A 25,654-nucleotide genomic window follows, 5' to 3' on the forward strand; every position below is an offset into this window, starting at 1 on the left:
ACATGATTATTAGGCTGTAAGGTGAACACCATAAAAAAAAGTAAAAAATCCAGTATAGAATTGATGCTTTTCTACTCCTGACCTAAAAAAAAAAAGTTTATAAATTTTCAACAATAGGGGATACCAACCTCAAAATGGTAACACTAAAAAAAGCATCTCATCCCGCAAAAAAAAAAATCCATCACATGGCCCCAATAACGGAAAAGCTAAAATTTATAGCCTGAAAAAAGGGGCCAATGGGGAAAATAAAATCCTGGCATCTGCAGGTCCCTCTTCGTTGCGCCTCGTTGTGTACCCATAAAACAAGTATCGGCCACATTTTGCAGGTTTCTGTACTCAGGAGAAATTGCTTAACAAATTTTAAGATGGGTTTTCTCTTTTTATCTTTTGGAAATGTGTAAATTTTAGGGCTAAATGAACGTATAACCGACACAATTTGACCATTCTAAATTTCACCTCCATTTTAATGTAATTACTATAAAGATCTCAAGGGGTTAAGAATCTTCCTAAAAGCTGTTGAGGGGTGCAGATTTGAAAATGGGTAGATTATATAGGTGGTTTTAATGCTAAATATTTAAAATTTCATTCAAAACAGTATTTATCCCCAAAATGGTCAATTCTGAAAATGCTGAAAACAGATATTCGATTTGTAAGCCGCGTGACATCAAAATAAATTATCCAGACATTTCAAAAATTATGAAAATGTAAAGTAGACATGTGGGAAATGTTATTTAGCAACTTATTCAGGTGATAAATCTATCTGCCTGAAAACACAATGATTTCAAATATTTTTTTAAAAAAATTATCCATTTTTCTTTTTTTGTAAATAAACGCAAAACTTCTCAGCCAAAATTTACCCCTAAAATGAAATACAACATGTGAGAAAAAAAAAAAACAAACAATATCAGAATCGCTTTGATAAGTAAGTGTTCAAAAGTTATAACCATATAAACCAAGGCATGCCACCCCCGGAAAAATACCCCCACCAAATATGTTCCCCCTAATCCTGTCCCCAGCCCCTTTATAGTTATTAAATTTTTATTACAATTTTTATGTGTGTGCAAACATAGTTTTACTCGATCCGACCTCTTACCAAATAAGAGGTTGGATCGTCGTACAGGTCCCCTGGCAGTCGGCCGTATCCATCAGGGGGGCGGCCGACACACCCCCTCCTGTCCCCTCCACACAGCGCTGTGCCAGCAGTGGCCGCAGAGGGGCTTATTCACAGCGCGGGTTGAATGTTCGGCCGGTGCTGTGAATAAGCCCCTCTGCAGCCGCTGTCAGCGTGCCGCATCGCATATACAAATGTATGCAATTCTTACTGGTCCCTGACTGACAGGGGCGTGGAGGGGGTGTGTCGGCCGGCCCCCTCATGAATACGGCCAACTGCCAGGGGACCTGTACGACGATCCGACCTCTTATTTGGTAAGAGGTCAGATCGATTAAAACTATGTTTGCATGCACAAATTGTAATAAAAATTGAATAAATATAAAGGGGCTGGGGACAGGATTAGGGGGAACATTTTTGGTGGGGGTATTTTTGGGGGATGACAGGTCCTCTTTAAGATATAAAATGGCTACGTCCTCAAGGGGGTAATAATTAAAAATTCCATTGCTTTTATTGACCTTGTTTATTTTATCGCAGCATGCTTTTTTTCTGTTGTTTTTCTAATAGGCATACCATCAGGGCATAAAAATTGCAAAAAAATTCTTATTTAACAAAAGCAAAATCAGGATAGAAATTACAGTCATTAAAGGGGTATTCCGGGAATATGAACGTCTGACACAAAAACCCTTGATGATATAAATAAATGAATACAACAATACTCAATGTCATTAGTCACAAAACAGAGCTTAAATAATTTTATTTTATGATTTACAAATTTTATGGCCTCTCTAAAGTAGGTGGAGTTATCACTAAGATGGCCGCCACTGGAAACTACAAGTTCCATGATCCTTTAGTTCTCAGTAATTCCTCCTCCCTCTTATGCTCTGCTCCCAGTGATGATATAACAGGTTTTCTTGCTCTGTTACCATAGTAATGATGTGTTACTGCGATCTCTGCACATCACCAAAACACTGGCCATACTGGATGCTCTGCAACCAACCGACTACAGCCAAACATAGTGGTGATCACATGACCTGCCCAGACAGGTAAAGGACATGTGATGTGGACATGTGACCAGCGGCCATCTTATTTTCTGCGACGGACCACGCGGAGGAAATTAACGGACTGATTAAAGGGCCAGTAGCATTTTAATTCTCCATTACAGTCTATGTCACCAGCATTTTCTGCTAAGGGGAGCAAAATTTTAAATAACAACTAATTACACATTAGCTTATATTTTGAGTGTCCACTTGTATATGAATTATGCTGATTCCTGGAATACCCCTTTAAATCTAAAATCTATCATGTTTTAATACTTCTTCGTTATCATTAATATTTTTCTTATCAGTCACCACAGTGTAGAAAGAATATCCTGCTGGTACCTACAAGTCTTTCTTAATACTTTGTTAACAACTAATATTATTAACACATCCAAGTCATCTGATTAGCACATAAATCCATAATGCTTAGAAAGTGCAGTCTACTGTGAAGCAGCTTATAGAGTGACTGTTATCTGAAAGTCGCAACACTTTAGATTTTTCGTTATTTTTGCTATTCATGGAACATTGAAGTTAACACTGTTACAGTCTTCTTCACTGCTACCTAACAGCTACAGACTACCGTACTTCACAAGTCCACAGTGAAACTAAAAGCAAACAAATTGTCATATATCCAGAATGTGAAAACTGTGGCTTGAAATGTTTTTCCAGATAAAACAAATTATCTTTTATTGAAGGAGATGGGACCCTTTAACAATCAAAAGAAAGGACTTGGTACAAACTGTACTATGCCGTCTCTAGAAGTACCCTCCATTTTTGGGGACAAAATAGCCACCCCCCTGCTCACATGGTTAGTGGGTGCCCTTTTCATGGGTACTTGCTTGTTAGATGAGTATACTGAGTATGTAATCTCTTATTACATACTGGGGACATACTATTAATAGGAATCTGAATAGTTTTGATCAAATAACTACAGAAAGTATTAGAGAATACACGTTACTCAAAAATTTAGCTTGCGTCTAAGTCATGATCCAGAAAGTATGGGCCCTGAATCATATCATTTATTTGTAAAGGGTAAACTCATGTGTATGTGAAAGGCTACATTCACACGATGTATGTGTACTACGGTACAGCGGGCATACATCGGCGCTGATTAGAGGAGCAGGGTATGAGCGCAGCTCACCCCCACCGCTCTCCATAGGAATATACAGCGCACGGTGCCGCCTTCCGTAGAAAGAGAGGACAGGGCCATGAGCCCATAGAAGTGTTTGCGGGACGTATATACACCCTATATACGTCGGCCGTATATACGTCCCCCATATGTTCATGTGAATGTAGCCTAACTTTCTATCTACTGTTCCGGTGTTATGGGTGCCTGACAATACTGATAATCTATCCGAAGGATAATTTAATATCAGATTGGTGTGTGTTCAATACCCAGCACCAAAACAGATCAGCTGCTCTCAGGAAGAAGAAGCAGACAGTAACATTCACAGCTTAGTGGCTGAATAGAGTCATCACAGTTTATCTCCCTTTTAGATGAATAGAAGCCGATCTGCAGTAACCTGGTCTGACCACTACACAAAGAAGCAGTCTGCATCCCAATCTATTCTCTGTGAATCGGCTGCTGAGAGCTGGGTGCTGTACTGCAAGTGAGATATTCTTTGGTTAGGTATCCAATACTTTTATCTTGGAAGACAGTGATTTTAGTTTTTTTTTTTATTATGGTCATCACTAAATATTGAAGAATTGGATACAACTTGTCCATGTAAAACCTCTTCTGATGAGGAGAGACTAGTCTGGTTACCTGTGCACTGCTCATGAGTCGCTTCAGTCTTTTCTTCAAGTCCTCATTTTCCTTCTCCACTTCCTCTTTCTCCTTGTGAAGCTTACTAATGATTTTCTGCTTCCCTCGCGTCTCCTGGTTTAGGTTTTCAAGGTCCTGGGTGAGGTTATTCTCCCTCGCCTTGCTACTTTTCAGGGTCTCCTTAAGCTTTAGTAGCTGCTCATTTAAATCTTCGATTCGTGCCTGTAACGATAATATCATGTTTCTTCACAATTAAATTTGCCTACTTAAAATACCACTAAGGAATTAGGTTCTGGATTAAAACTCTGTAATCAGCTTTTAAGTTAAGAAAGGATAATGTAACAATTTTCATTTGCAACCAACCCAAGCACCGTGGGACATCATTTGCAAGTAGACGCTTAATGAGAGAATTTGCTTCAAATGAATTATTTAACTCTTGTACCCACGAAAGGAATATCAATAAAACAAGCCAGACAACGGAGGTTACTGAAATGTTGTCTGTGTTAACTCACCCCAGTCTACCTTATTGATTCAATGATCGATACAATGTCAAATAGCAAAAGAAGGCAAAAACACAGTGTAGTATTATTACATAATTACCAAAACCATCAATAGCTAAATGGATTTGTGCCATGAATACACAAGATATAGTAATCCAGCAAGTAAACACTTGACTAGATCATGGAGCTGGTGTACCAGGTTCATGTCCTTCCTTACAGAGATTACAAAAAATGTGCAAGTGCAACCCCTCACAATACTATTAGAGAATTAGGTTTATTTTCTTTCCATCAAGGTTTAAAATGTTTATTCTTTTGTTGTTTATTTGTATACACTCATTTTGGTCAGATATAGCAGTACATGCCATGTACTCTGTACTCAGCTTCCATTTCATCTTTCTGAATGTCTCAATTGTGCAGCAACTACAACAGTGCCACCTGCAGACCTGCACTGGTATTGCATTAAATAGGTGTATACAGGTAGTCCCCGGGTTACGTTCAAGATAGGTTCTGTAGGTTTGTTCTTAAGTTGAATTTGTATGGAAGTCGGAACTGTATATTTTATCATTGTAACCGCAGCCAAATTTTTTTTGGCCTCTGTGACAATTGGATTTTAAAAAGAACCAGAATGAAGAATAAATCTTAATTGCAGACACCTCAGATAAGTGTTATAGCTGTTTATTGTAGCCTAGGGCTAACATAGTGTAAATTACCAACATCCAGAGGTCCGTTTGTAACTAGGGGGTCCTCTGTAAGTCGGGTGTTCTTAAGTAGGGGGCACCTGTATACACACACACAGTCTTAATGGAGTAACTAGGAGTCTGCATGGACCTGCTCCACTGATGAGAATAAAAGTGGTCCTCAAGTTTCTTGTGGGAATCATTAACTTTATAGAACCGACAGAACGGTTTTCAGACATCTTTATCAATCCCACTCTACTCTAGGGCAGTGGTGGCGAACCTATGGCACTGGTGCCAGAGGTGGCACTCTGAGCCCTTTCTGTGGGCACTCAGACCATTGAGCCCAAGACAGAGCTCACCAAACAGGACCAAAGTCACCAAATCTTCCTGCAGACCCAGGCAATTTAAGAGATGCTGCAATCCGCTCTATTTTAAAACGACACTTCATTGGCTGTTTGGAACTGCGGTAAAGTGAGAAAGTGTTGATAGAACTGCAGGATCTTTGTAGGTCATTCTACTAGACCCTACATTCTTACTGTACAGAGAGACCCTGGTGAGAAGCTACAATGATAGTCTGAATGTGCCCTCCTTCTTCCAACTGTATTGGTGGCCTCAAGGGGCCGATACGATTGATAGATGTTGAAGGTAGCAATAAGTTCCTGCTTAAAATGCAATATTGGCACTTTGCGGTAAATAAGTGGATTTTGGTTATAGTTTGGGCACTCGGTCTCTAAAAGGTTCGCCATCACTGCTCTAGGGGCTCCAATCTTCTGATCCTGAAGCAAACACAGGCCAATGCCCAGTAATCATAAAATACCCAGGTACGGGTAGGTGATAAATGCTGGTGTATACTTAGGTATAGGCACAATACAAGACGCACGGATAAGCCATAAATGTCTCATCGCTGAGGGTCGGACTTCCATCATTAGGGGGTCTAAGTCCCCCTGAACTACCCCATAACAAATGTAGTGCAGGCTCAACCATGTGCTCCAATAACTTTCATAGAGCTTCTAGGAGAGCTGGTCTTGTGAGCCATCCATCATTTACACCACTTCTCTCTAGTCTGTGAATAGAGAAAATGTAGTGATTATTGCACAAACCTCTTGTACCAAGTTTGATTATAATCCTCTATCCACAAAAAAGTTAATGGTCGGGGTACGACGGCCGGGACTCCCACTGATCACAAAAACAGGCCGAACATGAATCCTGCCACTTTATTCAATACTAAAGAGTGCTGGAAATTGGCAAGCATAGAAATCACCTCCAGCTTTCATTGTCTATACCTGTGGATAGGTGATAAGAATAAAACTCGATACAGTCCCTTTAAGTAAACTAATACTAGTACTAACAAGATCTTAGATTTCACGTCTCAGTGAAGATGGTGGTTAAGTGTCTACGGTTTATGGATTTTGTTTATCCCTGTGCATTTTCGGATTATAGACTGTTGAAGAATCGGGAGCGGAGAATAAATTCTTATAATTCTTCTTATTTCAATCTGTATACTGTACAGTAAGGAAACGGTGAAATAAATATATCCCAGAGCTACCAAGTAGTAATCTACCAACTGTGAAGGAAAATGTCACATCCTCACCTTTAAATCTTTGGTCTGTCTATCAACAATCTGCTGAATGTTTAAATTTTCCTCCTTTTGTGTGGCTGCAGAAATAATCTGCTGTTCAGCATGAGCGGTCATTTCTGCCCTTAGAGCGAGCAGAGCTTTACTTAAAGCCTGAAAAAAAGACAATAAGGTAGATTCAGCAAAATTGTTTTCTGGTCCTGGAGATATTTTATTGTTACTATAGAAGGATTTGCTGCAACAGAAAAATTGATCTGAAGAGCAGATCATAGAGAACACTTTGGATTAGACCTCTATCAAGCCAGAAGAGCTACCAGAAGTAATAGATAAAAGAACATTTAGCATGCAGGAAAAACGTTCAGCATCGCTTAAAGTTACAGACCCAAAGTCAGCAGGTGTTGTGCTCTAGTGTGTCCTTGCCTTTTATACCTACCTGACTATGCTCAGGTGAAGATTGTGAGCACAACATACACATCAATGCCCTACACATCATAGATGGGGAGAAAGTAAAATAAAAGACTAAAAACTGACAGACTACACTAGAATAGTACAAGTACTTTTACCTCTATATTATTAACAGTGGATTTCTCTACATTAGTACAAAGTTTTTTCAATATTTTTTGGATTTCAACACTACCAGGATTTGGGATGAGCAAATCAATTTAGTGTCAACATTTGTCAATCTGCTGGTCCGTACAATACAACTGTAAAGGTGGGGGAGGGAAGCAGCACGAGTGCAGAGAGAGACAGATAATGTTCTATAGAATTACAGACTGGGATGGGTGGACTGATAGGGAACAGGGGAGATTTTGTACCTCAATATTCTGTGCAGGAGACATCTGTATCCACAGTTTTGAACACTCTGAGCTCTGCTACATACACAGCAAGCAGCAGCCCCTCCCCTCCCATGAAACAGCTTATCTGATGTTTATCAGCACAGGCAGAGGAAGCAGTTCCTGCAGCATTGAGGTACAAAGTTGTTTTAAATCCCAAGAGCTATTGATTTGTGGGAAAAAAAACCTTTACAGTTACTCTTTAAATCATCGCCATGTCCACAAGTGTAAACAGTACTGTATTATGCTATTTCCTGACAGTACACATAAAGTGGTTCCAACATAGAACTCTTCTGTAGGATATTTTAAGAATCTATATTTCCAATTGATATGCCAGTATTTGGAAAAAATACCTTTTGCTGTTTTTCTTTGTGGGCTACTTGGCCTTTTAGACGTTCAACAAGATTCTTCATGGTTGCAGTCGGAGCTCTAGTGTTTGCTTCTTTCTGCACCTCAAGTTCAGTATTGAGATAATTGATTTCCTTCTCCATCTCAGAGAGGCGAGCTCTTAGCTCTTCAGCTTCATTCTTATGTGTTTTTACCTCTGCAATATAATTCTCTTCAAGCCTAGATGATATAAAAGTAGAATGACCTTGAATACTCCAGTTACCAACCTAAGACAATCTTATTCTAATAATTTGTAGGGATGTAGTAAAGAAGTTGAAAAGTAACTTATGTATTGAAGTTACCAACCAGATAACATATGTACAGTTCAGGAATATTCATAGTAAATGTTAAGTTAACGTCTTCATGTATTTGATTTAAATGATTATTTCTTTTTAAATGTATAAAAAAGAATAATTTATTCAAAAGAAAAGTTATTAAAGGGACACTCCATCCCAAACTAAAATTTTCAATGAGTGCCTTTATAGTATTCCATATGTCAACCCTTCAACGTGTTAATTTTTTGTCTCTATATATCACATTGGGATGGTAGCTTAACTCCAGTGAGAAGCCTGATTCAATGGAGATCTATGCTTCGTCAGCCTTTATATCAGGGCTGTGGAGTCGGAGTCGCGATAAAATGGACCGACTCAGACTCCACAAGCACAATAAATGATAAAACCTTCAACATTTCCTTTAAATGTCCGTTTTATTCCTGATTTGAGGATTTAGGCCAGGGATAAGCAAACCTTGTTGGTCTAAGGGCCATATTGTCATACTGCTCAACTTTAAGGGGCCACATCAGTAACTAGTATTCTAGATGCACCAACAACCACAGTACAGTACAAAATGCCACCTCAGAAATGATAAATACCACAGTATTGTAATAAATACTCCAGCAACCAAATAGTACATTCAGAGCAGATAATATTATATGCCCTGGGGTCTGCACTACTAATATTACTGGAGGATACATAGCAGGTTTAAAATACCGGAAACCCCCAAAGCATAAAACTACTAATATTGGAGAGCCCCAGAGCAGAAAAATACAGATATTGAAGACCCCTAGAGCAAACTATACTACTCGAGACCCCCAGAGCATTAAACTAGTAATACTGGAGACCCCCAGTGCAGACAAATATTGGAGACCCCATAGCAGACAATAATACTGGAGACCCCTAAAACTTAAAGGGAACCTACCACCACAAATCTACCTATAAAGGTAGATCGGGTGGTAGGTGGATTAATGGGACGTGGGGATAGCCCTTTTAAGGGCTAATCCTCACGTACCCGCACTTTTTTAGTAACTTTTATTTGACTTTTATGCTAATTTTCTTATGCGGCTACTGGGGCATGGAGTAGCCGCATCTGAGGTTACACGAGGTGGCTACTCCACACCCCGGTAGCCACTTTACCCCTCCTACTCACCATCTTCGGCGCGCAGCTGCTCGTAGCTGCGCGCCCTCGTCCGACGATCCTGCAGTCTGCGCATGCGCAGAACAGCTGGCCCGCGCGGTCACTGCTCCGAAGCCGGGGCTGCACAGGTGCGGGCCTGCTGTTCTGCACATGCGCAGACTGCAGGATCGTCGGAAGAGGGCACGCAGCTACGAGCAGCTGCGCGCCGAAGATGGTGAGTAGGAGGGGTAAAGTGGTTACCGGGGCGTGGAGTAGCCGCCTTGTGTAACCTCAGATGCGGCTACTCCACGCCCCAGTAGCCGCATAAGAAAATTAGCATAAAAGTCAAATAAAAGTTACTAAAAAAGTGCGGGGACGTGAGGATTAGCCCTTAAAAGGGCTATCCCCACGTCCCATTGATCCACCTACCACCCGATCTACCTTTATAGGTAGATTTGTGGTGGTAGGTTCCCTTTAAAACTATTAATACCAGAGACCACAGAGAAGTCATAAATAGATAAATCCTCTCTTTTCCTGGCTCTTCTTCACCTCCCTGCTCCACACTGTGGCTTCTTCTCTACTCCATGAGTCGTTTTTCTTTGTGCCCCTATCTGGTTGTATGCATACCACTGCTGGGTCCACCCCTACGGGCACTCTGCTCTGGGTCCTGACCTCGCCACATAAAACCAGTGTCAAAATTAAGGACACAGAGTAGGGAGGAAGAAGAGGACCTGGACGCATTGAGAACTTCTCAGCTGCACTCATCACTATCTAGGCTTCTCCATCAATGAATTAGTTACATTATGTTACATGTATAATACATGTAGTTAATTCTATTTAATATCAGGATTAGAAGGTACATAAAAGACAAAATAGTAAAATCTGGACAACGCGTTACAGATTGAAAACGGAAAAAAAATTGAAAAAAAAATTAGAATTTTTTTTTTCAATTTTTTTCCTTTTTCAATCCGTGACATAACTTCCGGGTTTTTATTATATAAACCTTGCAACTACAAGTATTTGTATTGACCTGATGAAGCACCCAGTGTTAGGCCCGAAACGTGTTGTCCAGATTTTATAATTTGTCTCTTCTGTACCTTCTAATCCAGATATTAAATAGAATTACTTTTATAGCTATATTGCTTCTTTAATTAGTCGGGTTTGGGCCGTAGCTGGTTCCTTTCTTCATCATGGGACCTCCTGAGAAGTTCTTTTCTAACCACCTGGATATACTTTATCTACGCAAGGGAAATCTGGATCGGCAGGAATGAGGCAGCACCCGACACGTGTATTGACAGCGTTGTGCCTGGTTGCACAACCCACAAAGGTGAGCAAGATATTTCTACACTCTTTTGATAACCTTGGGAAACCCACATTTATTTGCACCAGGGAGCGCCTGTTTCCTTTTTTTTTCTCTGTTCTCTCCTATAGATTAGAGGAATAAAGCCCACATTTATCTCAGCACTACTAGAGTGACCAGGAAAACAGAACCGTGGAGTCTTGGAATCTGAGACAATTTGGGTGGAGCTGGAGTCAAAGTTGAAATTCGGGAAATTGAGGAGTCGAAGGTTTGGTCTATCCACCCCACAACCCTGCTTTACATGCAGCGGATGTTCCTGTATCATACGCCATTAAAACAGAGAAGATCAATTAAATTAAAAATACTGTTGTATTGTACTGTAAGCTAACGTTCTGCTTTAACAATAGCTTACACTCCTATAAAGAGCAATTTCTATTCATGAACTTCACTGTACTTAATAGGAACATGTAGCAGTTCAACATACATTATTATGCATCCATCCCAGGACACTCATTTACTATTATTTCCTTTCACTATATTTCAGATAAGAAGCTAAAATACATAAATGATCAGCAGCCAAACACTAAAGCTGGGAAACTATTAATGACAACCCGCAGAGTATTAGGTTGGATAGGAAAAAAAAGAATAGAAGAAAGAAATGGTTTCCTCATTTGTAACATGTAGAAGAAGCCCCAAGAGTTTCGATCATCAGCAAAGAAAGCAGAATAAAGTGGGGTCAGGGGTTCTGTACGGCGCTGTTCAGCTAATTTACCTTGCTTTGGAAAAGGCGCTCTCTCTGGGCTTATTCACATGATGGATGTCTCTGTCCCTAGCAGTTTAATCAGATAGCAGAAACATGGTTTCTAGGAAATAGTCCTAACAAAGTGCTATGCTACCCAGAAAGAAATAAACTGCAGTGAATTACAGATACCAGGGGATTACTAAAGTATTCACCAAACACTTCATTATTGCGGAAGGATACATGAATGACCGCCTACTTCCTAACCAGTAAGTCATTACATTCCTTTAATTGCAGGGACACAAACCACTAGTCATTTCAACCTAGTGCCTAACATTGTATATAAATGCTACCTGAATTGCATATCCTCAAATATTAGTAAAAGTACGGCCCGTGGCCCGTTTTTCACACTCCTCACCCCTCCCATCTCCCTAGGAAGCTGAGCAGCAGGAATAGGACCTACTCCATCATTTGCAGTGCAGCCGCACAACTTGGCAACAGTGCAGTGAGACAGGGTCTGCACACCATGCCATGACTAATAGACCTCTATGGCGGCCATGAGCTAGTTGCGGTATTTAAGGCTAGCTCACGGCCACCATATACGGTCAAGGTAAATGAGACCTTACTTTAATAAAAAGTAAAAGTGTTAGTTGGGTTAATTCTTAAAGGGATTTCCCAATAACTATGTTGATATAGAAAATGCATATATACCGTACATACTCGTTTTTCATACACAAGTAAAATAAAAAACTTAATATCGGATCTTCAGCGTGAGGCTCCTGATCTTCGGCGCAGGTCCCGGCGGCTCCTCTTCTCTCGTCCGCTTATATTCGAGTATATATGGTAATCATACAGTGCCTTCCAAAAGGATTCAGCCCCCTTAAACTTTTCTACCTTTTGCCACCTTTCAGGCTTCAAACATAGAGAAATAAAACTATAATTTTTGGGGGGAGAATCAACAACAAGTGGGACACAATTGTGAAGTGGAATGAAATTTATTGGATATTTTTAACCTTAGTAAAAAAAAAAATAAACTGAAAGTGGGGCATGCAATATTATTTGGTCCCTTTAGGGCTCATGCACACAAACGTATACCCACCAAGCCGTAGCCTGGCGGGCACACGTCGGCGCGCAAGAAAGTAGGAGCGGGTGAGCGCTACTCGCCCCTCTCCATAGAAAATACTAGCCACATGGCCGTAGATAAGGCCAAAGATAGAGCAGGTTCTATCTTTTTGCGGCTACGGCTCAGAAGGGTGAGCGCATAACATGCCCGTGCTCCATGGGTGTCTATGGGGGACGTATGTACCACCACAAGCTTGCGGCCGTAAATATGTCCCCCTGACGGTCGTGTGCATGAGCCCTTACTTTTAGTGAAGCAAACTCACTCCAGAGGTTTAGTGAGAATCTTTGAATGATCCAAGGTTATCATAAATGATTCCTGGCCATTAGTCCATGTGGATATAGTACTTGTTTCACTGTGGATTATCACACACTCTTACCAGCTTCAGAAGCATCATCAAAAGGTCTTTTGCTTTTGTTCTTCGGTTGATAAGCACATTTTGGACCAAAGCACATCTCTGGGACAAAGAACGGGTTTCCTTTCTGAGTGGTATGGACATTTCCAACTTGTTTGTACATGTATTTTACGGTTTGTATAGTGGAGAGGGGAGGCATGGCTTACCGACAGAGGAGTCACACTGAGTGTGAGCTCGTGGCCATCTCTGCTAACATCTCACCTTTTGGGCGCCATGCACGTTGCCATCTGGCATCTTCCACCGGAGAGGGACAAGGGAGATCCCTGCTGCTGCAGAGAAAACACCCAATGCCATCACTCGCACCTGGTGTCCAAGATACTGCTTCAACTTTTCTCCAACTCTGCTGCTGTTCTCCAGCTGGCTCCGAATTGCCAGGCACTAGTGCTGCACTCCTGCGCCACAGTGAGTCATCATCGAAGCTTGAAAATAAGGAGAGTGAAGGAAGAAGTGAATTCATCCAAGCTTGAAAAATGAGCCCAAGCGTTCTTTGCCGAGTTGCTTAAAAATTCAGCTTCTTCACATATTGAGAGGATCCATCGCACTTTGGGTCCTAAACCTTCTAATTCGGAACGCTCCATATACATTTTTGCCGCGTCCACTCCTTTAAAGAAAAAGAGCCGATTCTCCACCACACCAGAGAGCTCAAAGAGAGCTCCTCAGTTACTGTGCTTCTTGAGCTTGCGAAAAGATCCCTTCAACTGCAGAAAGCCTTGTGCCCTTTGCTGTTATAACTGAAATCCAAAGACATTCCGTATAGGTGAGGATACCCGGGAGAGCATCTGCCCTTTCGGATTTGGCACTCATCCACTCAGCTCCTGTGTTGCCTCCAAGGCAGAAATGGTGAGAAGCACCCAGAAAGAGCTCAAGCAAAGACGCCAATCATCCCACCTGATTTGTGCTCTGTGCTTCATATGCACAGTTGTTTACGGTGCAGACTAGCCTGTTGTTTTCTAACTTTTTCAATCTCTTGTGTCATTAACCTTTTTTAGTTCTCTCCCTCGGCCCTAGTCGGTTACGATATTGGTTAAGTCTTTATATTGTGGCGTCCTCATGATGCAACCTCTTTGAGGAACCTCTTCTAAAAGCAGGAATGTTCCGGGAAACTCAACCCCCATTGGTCTCCTCTTCCCCCTTCCTGCTGGTCACCGCTTTGGTGTATTTTTCCTCCTTCTAGGATTACAGAGTTCACTGGGTACTCGGGTTGTACATTACAAAGTTGTATCTTGTCTGCTTTTGTCCCTTTCCTTGCACTTTCCCTCCCTGTTCCCAAGCCCCACCTCCCCCCCAATACCACACAATATGCTAGGTACCTTAACAGGTCACTCTCTCCTTCTCTGTAACCATAGCAGTTTTAACTTTTTGTACTTATAATGCCAGAGGTCTCAGAAAGCCTGAGAAACATAGTCACAGATGTTGGGTGGTGGTTGCCATGTTCCAGGAAACGCATTTTAAAGTGGCCAAAATTCTGAAGTACTTTAGTAAATATTATCCAACCTGGTATTATCCACCCCAATCTACCCAAAAGGTCTGTAGGGTCTCTATTGCCTTTCACAAGTCATTCCAACCTATGGTAGTGGCTTCCCAATGGTCGCTTCTTGTTTCTTAAAGTCAACTTTCTAGGCAATATCTTTATATTCGCAAATGTTTATAATCCGAAGCAGGGTCAGATCTCATTTGGCCTGCAAGTACTGAAGCAGCTGGCTGACTTCTCCGATGGCTCTGTACTGGTCCTAGGAGGCGACTTCAATATCCCTTAGAACCGTGGATTCCTCTACAGGTAGGTCCTCAGTTTCATAACCAGCTATCTGTTGGTTGAGGCACTCCTTACTTGAACTAAAGCCGATTGACATGTGGAGGGTGCTCCATCTCGGGGTTATGGAATGTAGTCATCACTCTTACGCCCATAATAGCTATTGACGACAGACTATCTTTTTTGTTTCCCATTCTCTTTTAGACTGTGGCCCTAAGAGCTCAATTGATTCTATTCTTTGGTCTGACCATGCCCTGGTCTATGGGTGGTTGGGAAACTTGGGTAAGCACTCTAAAGGGTACTCCTGGCAACTGAATGACAACTTATTAAATTAAGTTCTCTGTGCGTCAGCAATTTGTGAGGTGATTAACAAGTTTTTACCCACAGAGTTTTCTCTTCCCCTACCGGGCCTATTGGAAACTCTCAAGGGTTCCATACGTGGCACCTTTATGTTTTATGACGCCCCATCTTAAAAGAGATAACTCTACCAAATTGCAATCCCTGTTCGCAGGGAGACCGTGACCAAGGCCACCCCTTCTGACAACTTAAAAGTAAACAACTAAAATTTCTGCTTTAAGCCAGAAGACTCTCCAGATATTGGACCAGAAGAGTCTCTGCTTTAGAGATAAAATCAGGAGAGATTATTAAGAATACTGAGATAAGTGTGGGAAATTATTGGCCAGGGCACTTCACCCTAGATCCCCCTCAATCAATCCCTAGTCATGTTGCTATATTCCTCACAGGACTCAGTAGTTAACTCTTTTATTACATTGTGTACACCATGTTTACAACTCTTTTTACATAGGACTACTATTTGATCATATGAAGAGGGATGTCCTCCCTCGAAACGCGCCTTTATATTTATATATAAATTATTCTATGTGGAAGTGGCACCTTGGATTCCGATTTTTGTTTTCCGAATTTCACTCTGGTATTGGACCCCTGTCTGGCTACATCGTATGTTCCCCTCTGCTTCACCTATTTTCTGGAGATGCCAGTCAGCCTGTGCTCCTATGCTTCATGTGTGGTGAAACTGCAAGGTGGTTGCCTCTATTTGGACTCGGATCTCTATAGAGAGATTTGCGAAGCCGTTGGGTATTTGTCTCCAGCCGTTGCATAATTATCCATGATCCCAGCTTGTCTCAGAAACATCAAGAAAGGTCTGCTTTGGCACTTCCTGGTGGCTATAAGACTGGTGATATATTGGTTGAGGAAGTTTTTGTGGGTTGACCATATCCTTCGAAGAACTCAGGGCCTTAGACAGGAATGTGCTGGCTACATCTACTTTTCCAACTGGCTCCAAGTGGCTCCATAGGGCCCGGCTTCGTCATTCAAGCCTTGCCCATTTACCCTGGTCTTATTTTACTTATTTTTGCTATTGTGAGGAACAACTCTTTCTCTCCTCCTCTCTCTCCCCCATCCTCCTTTTCCATCCCTCTTTCCAGTTTCATTCACCATTTTCTGGTGTTTTATTCCACCTTCTGCCACGTTTCAGAACTAAAACAAACATTCTTTTCACTATATCAGAGTTCTGCCGTTTTTCCTTTGGATTTATATGGACTCTTTGGTGAGAGTGCAGAATAGCACCCATTGCTCTTAATTACTAGGGACTGTGCTGCTACTTTTTAAAAAAATTTTTTAGATAGATGTGGTTAGAAAGTGTGGTTAAATATGTTCATCAATAGACACAAACAAAACAGTACCTTGCTTTACTGTTTTCTAGTTCATTGATTCTGTACATATGACTTTGCTTTTGTCTCTCCAGTTCTGCTGTGACATTCTTCAGTTTGTTAGAAAGGGTAGACAATGAAATGTCTTGTTCAGCTACTGTCTGTTCCATCTCTGCCAAACGCATTACATGAGCACTTGATGGGACTTCCAGAGTAGGTTTCTTCATCAACTCCTATAAGTAAAGAAAGTTCTACATTATAATTTAAGCCTATACAAATGGAAAACATGTAATCTCTTTAGCATATCAATATACTGTCTTTGTTGGTCACAGGATGTCTATTAAGAATATTTCCCATGAATAGATATTAACGGCTTCCCTGTAAATGTCAAACTGTGTAAGACTTTTTCATCTGTCAAATACAGTCTTTCTATATGGTGACCAAATTAAAGCCATTTTAGTTAAAGGTTAAACTACCAGATGGTAGACCTGTCTGGTACTGTTTTTGTTAATCCCCGTCTTTGCAAATCCCTGTGTGCACTATAGTATGTTCCATGTGTAGCCGGCTCATCAGCAGTGCGGCTGGGCAAGTGAACCTGGAAGCGGCTTCAGTGTAGGAGGACTTCGGCTTCCAGGTCTGCTTGTACAACCACACTGCTAATCAGCCTGCTGCTCAAAGAGCATACTACAGCACATGCACGGATTTGCAGAGAGTTGGCTGACAACACCGGCCCTCTGCCTGGTGCAGGGACAGGCTGAGGAGTGAATGAATTAAAGTACTGCAATCTTGAGAGGGGCTTAGATGTTGTAAACCTGAGCCCCTGAGACTCATTAGAAAAATACAGGGGATTCAAGGATATAACAAGGACAGTGCCAGACAGAAAAAGAACAAATGGACATGTGATTCTGGTGGTAGATTTATTTTAATGGGGTCTTTTGGGCTCTCTTTAACTCTGTAAATAATTACAAAAAAATTTGTTCAGTGGAGACCATTGAGGGCTAATGGAGAATGGATTCCACGGTATGGCCTCCATCCCTGAACCCCAGTGATGTATAAGGAAACATCCTGTACATCGGCAGGACCAGATCACTGCCAGCTGCCAATGTTCACTCCTCCTACCAGATGGAAGGAGTTGAATAGGTGGATATAGCCAGTAGAGCTTTACCTTTTGGATGACAGTATATAGAAAGTAAAGAAATAGTCAAATCAGAGTGGGAGGACTGTCAAAGTTATATAGTGGGACCTCATTAGCTAGAACACAAACCAGAGCAGCTTCTTTAAATTTGGTAATTGAGGCATCTGAATGCAGATCCAACTTCTGGTGTAAGGCTTTGAGATCCTCCGCATGTTTCTTTGCACTCTCTTGCTGCTCCTGGAAAACAACATGTATATAATCGGTCTATAATTTGGCACTTTAAAGACATTAAGAGATAAAATGGATCTAACTGCAGAGTGATTGAACTTCTCAGCTGAGCTTATGTCACATAATAAGCAGAAATCAGAAGAAATAATCCATAAACGCTTGCTCTCTAGCAGTACTAAAAATAAGACAATCAGGGGAGTATAGAGGTTCAGCGCTGCCGTGGCTTACGCAGCCCTGCGAGGAGTGCGAGATCTCAGCGACGGTAACTGATGAACTGCTCTTCACACTTAAAGTGTTTACTTGCTGTGTCTCTATGGTTACTTGTAATTCACAGTCAGGGTTTATTTATCGTCTTTATGCAGATCTCAGAACATTTCCTATTCAGAAGACAGCAGGCGATTGTGGAGACGTCAGAATAGCACAATATTATTCAAAGCGGCCACATAGTGACTTTATCTGACGTGCAAGAATAATGATATTACAGTGTGACCAAACTACTGCTCATACTACCAACAATAATAATAGTCACATGGCTAAACAATTCGGATACTGTTCTGGAAACCAGTGCCTGCCAACAACACACAGGGAAATGAAAGGCATGGACCGAGCAAGCCCCCACTACATCCTGAGGACAAGGATGAAACAGCAGGTTACACATGGGGAGAATTGCTAGGGCAGACAGAGATGGCCGTGCACACTGCTTGGCAATCTCTACCAGTACTTTTACCCATGAAAGTTGAGGCAACAAACTTGTGAGACCTTCCACTACAGAGTGGGATCACCTTATTCAGATTGGCGTGCGGTCCCAGTTACTAATCTACCACCCCCTGCAAAAAAAAATAAAAAAAAAAATAAAAAGGCGGATGTGCAGAACTAGTGATCAGGCCACAGTTGGCATCTGATCTGTGCATGAGCTCTGGCGCAATTCACTTTGCTTCAGTTTTATTCGCATTCGCGCCTGTTTGATATGAAGCAGCCATGTGAGTCATGTACAATGAGGGGGGAGGTTCAGAGCTGGAACTAAGGAGTGACTAAGTGGGTAAGGTGACAGTTGCATTTGCATTATTGCACCACTTTTTGTGGACAAATTAAGTTGTGTTAATTGGGATGAAAGCTATGGGTGCAAAATATACAATGGACCCTTCATTACAGTATGAGGGGGGAATCATGGCGACAGATTGGCTTTATGCACATTTTTATTTTTCAACTTATGTTATATACTAAGAAGGGTTTTCTGAATTATTATTATTATTTTAATACATTTGACCCATGGTGGTGAAAAACTATTAGTAAAGCAAATCTTGCCTCTAGCCATTTCTCCATTTCAGAATAGTGCCTTGGGTAGGGGTAGAGGTCATGTAACCTCAAAAACAAAATCCCCTACTGCCAATGTAAGCCGCAGCAGAAGCTGTAACGCGAAACGTGTTGTCAACGTGACATCACTGAACTGAGACCAGCAGTGATGAGTGAAGCTGCATTGGATCAAAGACATATATACTCGAGTATAAGCCTACCCGCGCTAATAGAATTGCCCAGCAGCCTTCCCGCGCTGATAGAATTGCCCAGCAGCCTTCCCGCGCTGATAGAATGGGCCAGCAGCCTTCCCGCTCTTATAGAATGGGCCAGCAGCCTTCCCGCGCTCTTATAGAATGGGCCAGCAGCCTTCCCGCGCTCTTATAGAATGGGCCAGCAGCCTTCCCGCGCTCTTATAGAATGGGCCAGCAGCCTTCCCGCGCTCTTATAGAATGGGCCAGCAGCCTTCCCGCGCTCTTATAGAATGGGCCAGCAGCCTTCCCGCGCTCTTATAGAATGGGCCAGCAGCCTTCCCGCGCTCTTATAGAATGGGCCAGCAGCCTTCCCGTGCTCTTATAGAATGGGCCAGCAGCCTTCCCGCGCTCTTATAGAATGGGCCAGCAGCCTTCCCGCGCTCTTATAGAATGGGCCAGCAGCCTTCCCGCGCTCTTATAGAATGGGCCAGCAGCCTTCCCGCGCTCTTATAGAATGGGCCAGCAGCCTTCCCGCGCTAATAGAATTGGCCAGCAGCCTTCCCGCGCTAATAGAATTGGCCAGCAGCCTTCCCGCGCTAATAGAATTGGCCAGCAGCCTTCCCGCGCTAATAGAATTGGCCAGCAGCCTTCCCGCGCTAATAGAATTGGCCAGCAGCCCTCCCGCGCTAATAGAATTGGCCAGCAGCCCTCCCGCGCTAATACAATGGCCAGCAGCCTTCCCGCGCTAATACAATGGCCAGCAGCCTTCCCGCACTAATACAATGGCCAGCAGCCTTCCACGTGGGGCTTTTTCAGCAAAATGGGGTCACAAAATTTGGCTTATACTCGAGTTTATACGGTACTTTATTATTTTTAGAACAACTCAGGCTAATCGAAAAAAAAAAATATATATGAAATCAAACAACCCTTTAAAACTCTTTTATAATAATACAAAAATAATAAAATCTGAACATTCTGAACATTTTGGAGTTGCCGCTTGGTTTCTCTTTACCATCATTAAATTCTGTATCAGAAGAGGTTTCCTGTTGTGGCTGCACTTCATCCTGTAGTAGGTCTCCCAGGAACAAGAGCTTCTCATTCTCTTATCCAGAGAGCTTTACAATGGCATGGAAATTGACTTTCAAACTGCACTGGTAACAGATAAGGCCTAAAGTGTCATAATGCTGCATTACCGGTGTCCCTAGTGATCCGCCCAGCTTATTAATACATTTATCACAGTGAATATTTAAAGTGTGTGACAGCTGCTTAGACAGAGAGGCACTAGTTAATAGTGGATGTAGAGCAGCTGCAATGCTCATAGTATATTGAGCCAGCTTGTAATCTGTATTTTTCTGGATACATTCCAATGTCTTTGGCGTTCTGTTTTAATGTATTATAAATGAGCGATCATATGGTTTCTCTAGGGACCTAAGCTTTTTTTAATAATCATCTATCTATCTATACACATATAAGTTGCTTTGAATAAGTTTTTCAGAAACATATTAAAAATATCAAAACTATATTTTCTCATACACTTTCAATTAAATGTAACTTGAAGTACCATTACAATTTTAATGAATGGCTGCTTTCCAGTAACAAAAAAAAATGTACTGCATGTAATTCGTGTTTTTTTCACAGAGCACCCATGGGTGATGGATGCCCTTTAATGCCATCTATAAAATGTACCCTTTTATGGTTTCTATCGTAAACTTGAAACGAAAACTCCAGATGGACCCTGACAAAAAAATACAACATTCTAGCAATAATTTGTACACTTCACAGCTGACACTCATGAAAAGCCAGTGACTATGGCTTCATGAATTTCCTTACACGCATATTAGGCTCATCACAAATGGCTCTACTACATTTATGATCAGATCCAAATACCCAAGTATCCATTATCATACCTCTCTTGCTTTAGCCAGGAAATTCTGGTATTTTTTCAGAACTTCTTCCTTTTGGTTAAGCCGAGCTTGCATATTTTCAATCGTCTGATGTGCCACTTTCAACGCTTGACGCACTTCGGAATCTTCTTCTTTTTGGCTGAACTCAGACATTAACTTTTCTCTGTTTACAACCGCAGGTAAGCGAAGTCTTAATTCATTTATCACTTTATCTCTGCTCAATACATTTTGCTCGGCTGTCCAGAGCAGTGCTTCCTTCTCCTTGAGTTTCTATGGAAAACATAAAAACAAAGTATAGCAACAATCAGTCGGTTTCTTGGTTTAAAAGGAGAATAAATTTGAAGTATGAAGATATGAAACACATGAAAGCTGCTACTCACCTCCTCCAGCGTCCTACAGATAGCTTTCGTTTCCAGGATGGTCCGCACGTGTTCTTTTATTCTGCGCAGAGCAATGTCCAGTTGCTGAGGTAGTGGGAGACTGGAGTCTGGCACCTCACCTGTGGCCTCTTCAAACTAGGACACAGAATTTTCTGATAGTTATGCTGTTATAGGTTACATAAAGCCCATCACAAGTTAAAGCCTTTACCTTCCGAGCAGTGCTGAGGACTTCATGTTGCTGATGCTCGTAAATATCTAGCTGACGTTCCAGTTCTACTTCTCTCTGATCCCAGGAAATCTGACGTTCCTCATGAAACTGTAAAATAAACATATAATGTACAACACATATTTAAACCTTTTTTTATCAATTTGTTGCATCAAGTCATTACAACATCTGTCACTTATGTCACCAGTATGTCAACTAGAAAATGAACTTAGTGGGGGAGATTTATCAGAAGTGTCTGAGGTAAAACTGTTCGTAACCAATGGCAACCAATCAGGGATCAGCTTTACTTTTATAAACAGCTGCAGGAAAATGAAAGCTGAGCTCTGATTGGTTTCCATGGGCAACTAGAACAGTTCTGTTCTCAGAAAAATAAATCTACCTAAATAAGTTTTTACAAAGTTGTTGCCTCTGTCCGATTACTATAACTAATGTACGCAAATAAAAAAAAAGCAGGATGGAAAGCAAGCTACGTCTTTTCCTCCTGCAGCCTCCGCCTGTGCGCTCAGCAGAGGCAATAGATGGCTAAGGGGTGTGGATGCAGCATATTGCATCTCTCTCCACCGAGCACATACATCATTTGGCAGGAAGAAACACCTCGTTCATCGGCAGCAGCAGGGGAGGGGGGGGTTCCCAAGTGTGACATACGTTGTAAGGACATGTAAGAATCCAAAACCTGATGTTAACTCAGCCTTAAAGGAATCTGTGGTACCCCTTTCGAAAGCCTGTGCATTACAATCCACATTTTTTTCTCATCCTATGGTCATAGACAATGATTCTTTACTGTGCGAGCAGAGATATTATGGGGTCAGAAAGGAATATTTCCTTGCTATAGGCCAATGGGCATCAGCCTTGCAGGGTTTCTGCCTTCTTCGGGATCAACCCAATATAATGGGACTTATTTACTTACATTCCTGCAGAGTTCACCGACAATTGTCCGACAATAATGCACATCGGACGATCCCACTCTTTCGGACTAAGCACGGGATTTAACATTCAAATTGTGTCGCAAGCCCAAGCACTTAGATGCCCAAATTAAAAGATGGTGAACTCTGTCGGACCTGAGCGGGGAAGCGACACATGCACGATATCGGGTGCACGCGGCACAGTGCTTTATCATCGGACAATGCACTTTCTGTGAACTCCTTCGTGAATGTAAATAAATGTGCCCCACTGACTTAAATATACTTGGGATCTAAGGATGTAAAGAAGGGGGGGGGGGGGCGGAAATCACGAGAGTGTCTCTTTTAGTAATAACTAAATTACACACTGATCGGAGTACAACATAAGGTATGATATCATTTCAGTAAACATCACAATATCGCATCGTAGCCATTCCCCTTCTTGGTTTAAATTTCTTTCACTAAGTCGTACACATTTTACAAGCATTGAGAAAAGCTACTTCCAAACATACAATAGCAATCACCTGCACACACAAGAATAGTAACCAATCTAAACATATGGTAACATTGTGAAATGTACACAAACAGTACAGTATCTTGCGAAGACAGTTTTTCTCAGAAAAAATAAAAACCACAGTATAAAGGCAAATGACAAGCAAGTAGGAGCTATAATCTGCAAAATTCACAGACATTTGCTACATACATGACAAGCCATAGTACAAATAAAAAACTTCACCTATGATTTATAGAACAAAAGCGCTGGAAACATCCCAATGCCGCAGACATGGGGACAAATGAACAAACCTAACAGGGCTAATGCATGGTGGAAATAGATTTCAATTTCATGGCTGTATGAATGGCAACACACAATTCAAAAAGGGCTGTGATTTTTTGGGTGGATCATCAAAAAACTAAAAGTTAATGTATATATCTCATGGACCAATGGCATGTATATTGTGGGGGGGATTTTGTCTCCGTTTTGATGATTTTGATAATGTGTGTGAGGGAAAGGCATAAGTAACTGAAATAAACTCTGCAAATATTCACCTTACCAATTTGAAGACTCCTGTAATACTAACCTTGCGCTGCTGTACAAGCTCTTCCTCCAGATTATTGATTGTACGTTCCTGTTCAGAGATGATGTTACTCAAATATTTAATCTCTTCCTTCTTCTGGGTTAGCTCACGGCTCAATTTCATGTCCTGGAGACGCAATTCTTCCATTTTCTGGTGCCATTCAGTTACCTACAAATAGTTTATTTAGACTGTTTTATTACATTTTCTTGGATCCTAAAAGGATACAATTTGCAATGAACTAAGCAAGATGTAGCATAAAAGTAGAGCAACTCATAAATCAATGTGACAGTACATATTGATAAATGAAAACATTTTGGCGTGACAATTTTGCTGTGAGTTCTTGTGGGGAATCAAAACATATACTCAGGGCATTGCTATATTTCTCCTATTATGAAAGAACACAAACTTACTAAAACGAGAAAAAGTTAGAGCCATGTGTACAGGAAGTAATATTTACAGCTACACCATTACAATGATTGAGGTGCGGAGACAGACAAATGAGATGTCAGCCCAGGCTTTCCACATGTGGGCGTGATACGGAAAGTGAATATTTCAGGAACAAGAGAAGCTTTAGGAAATGGGCTAAACAAAAAACTAACAGCACAGCTTTAATTTCCTTAATTTGCCCTTGAAAAATTAATGCTGTGATATTTTACTATAGAGCAACAATGATTTTCTTCATGTTGTATTGTTAGACAATGCACAACCTTGACCAGACAGATTTATCACTGTCACTGGATAAAAATTGTGGTAAATCTATCCAATTTTAGTTTGTGGCACAATCTTGGCACACCTTTTTTTTTCTGCAAAAACTAAGGCTGCCTTCACACAAAGGTGTTCTGCCCTTGGAATCAGACCCATGTGCAAGTCAGATCCCACGGAGTTCACACATTTTACAGGAGTGGAGTCCTTTCATCATACAGAAATATGATGCAAAGACTCCCTGTCTGCCAGCCAAACAGAAGCGCCAATACTATAACAGCTGTAACAGTGCGGGTACTACAGATCAGCTGGCAGATGGGGAGTCCTTGCATCATATTTCTTTATTATATTTCCCGTCCAATGAATTGTGTTCAGTCTGCGGAATCTGAACTGCAGACGGGTCCATTCACAGGAGCAGAACACATTTGTGTGAAGGCAGTACAATTTATATTTCAGGCACATTTAGCTTATTAAGTATCTGCCATTGTTTCACTTTAGAAAATTCCATGAATCCTCATAGATTTTATACACTTTTACATAGTATGGATAAAACACTAGTTGAACTGCACAGTGGTAGGCTTAGATAATTTTTAGCCAAGTTTATGGCAGTAAAATATATTCTGCCATGTGATAGGAGTGTGATGCAGAATGGCGGATTTCAGAAGCTTTATTCTGATAGTAGCTCTACACATATGTCATGTGTCATAATGTGTGAATAATTATTCACACATTATTCCAGAATGCTATTCTATACATGGGCACTCTAGGGCAAACACTAGTACTCTATGAATACAAATACATAGTGTACGTGAAATCTGTAAAGAGTTAATATAAAATATATATAAATATCGACTCTGTGAACTTTATACTACCAAGTTTTAGTTTACTTAGAAGGAGGTGACATGTACTTCTAGGAATGTCACCTGCTTTCTATTAAGGTTCTATCACACAGACTGGGACTGGAGGAACATGTGCTGTGCATCTTTTGTCTTACTGTAAGGGAGAAATACTGTAGTATTTAAGGAAGCGTATGATAGATTTGATTTTTCAGGAATTTCGGATACATCATCCAACCAGATTATCTTATCATTTTACAGGTAAACGTCCAGCTTTGCACATATAGGGGAGACTTTTGTAGCTCCCCAAAAATGTATAGATCTGAGCACTAATGCTTTGTTACGTGGAACTGACTGTGGGAACAGGGAAAGCCTAGGCAAATATAATCTCCAAAACATATATAATGTAAAAAAAAAAAAATAGGCAACTTTACAATGAATGTTAGTTAGTTCCTACTGTTTGGTGTGGACATCTACCATACTTGCATGGTACTCAAAATCAGCGATCA

At 41.2% G+C, this 25,654-nt stretch overlaps 1 protein-coding gene across 3 annotated transcripts in view; it reads right to left on the reverse strand.

The window, feature by feature from the left end:
* Nucleotides 1-25,654, reverse strand: part of CEP290 (centrosomal protein 290) — a 101,177-nt gene that overhangs the window by 31,979 nt on the left and 43,544 nt on the right. For all 3 annotated transcript variants that reach the window (XM_072146523.1, XM_072146524.1, XM_072146521.1), the window contains exons 31-39: nt 23,611-23,775; nt 21,615-21,722; nt 21,407-21,541; nt 21,030-21,296; nt 17,537-17,644; nt 16,306-16,505; nt 7,853-8,066; nt 6,682-6,819; nt 3,914-4,135 (exon numbers count right to left, since the gene is read on the reverse strand). In XM_072146523.1, coding sequence (XP_072002624.1) covers nt 3,914-4,135; nt 6,682-6,819; nt 7,853-8,066; nt 16,306-16,505; nt 17,537-17,644; nt 21,030-21,296; nt 21,407-21,541; nt 21,615-21,722; nt 23,611-23,775 — 1,557 coding nt within the window. The remainder of the gene's footprint in view (nt 1-3,913; nt 4,136-6,681; nt 6,820-7,852; nt 8,067-16,305; nt 16,506-17,536; nt 17,645-21,029; nt 21,297-21,406; nt 21,542-21,614; nt 21,723-23,610; nt 23,776-25,654) is intronic.

Source organism: Engystomops pustulosus, chromosome 4, assembly GCF_040894005.1.
Source record: "Engystomops pustulosus chromosome 4, aEngPut4.maternal, whole genome shotgun sequence".
NCBI classification, from domain to species: Eukaryota; Metazoa; Chordata; class Amphibia; order Anura; family Leptodactylidae; genus Engystomops; species Engystomops pustulosus.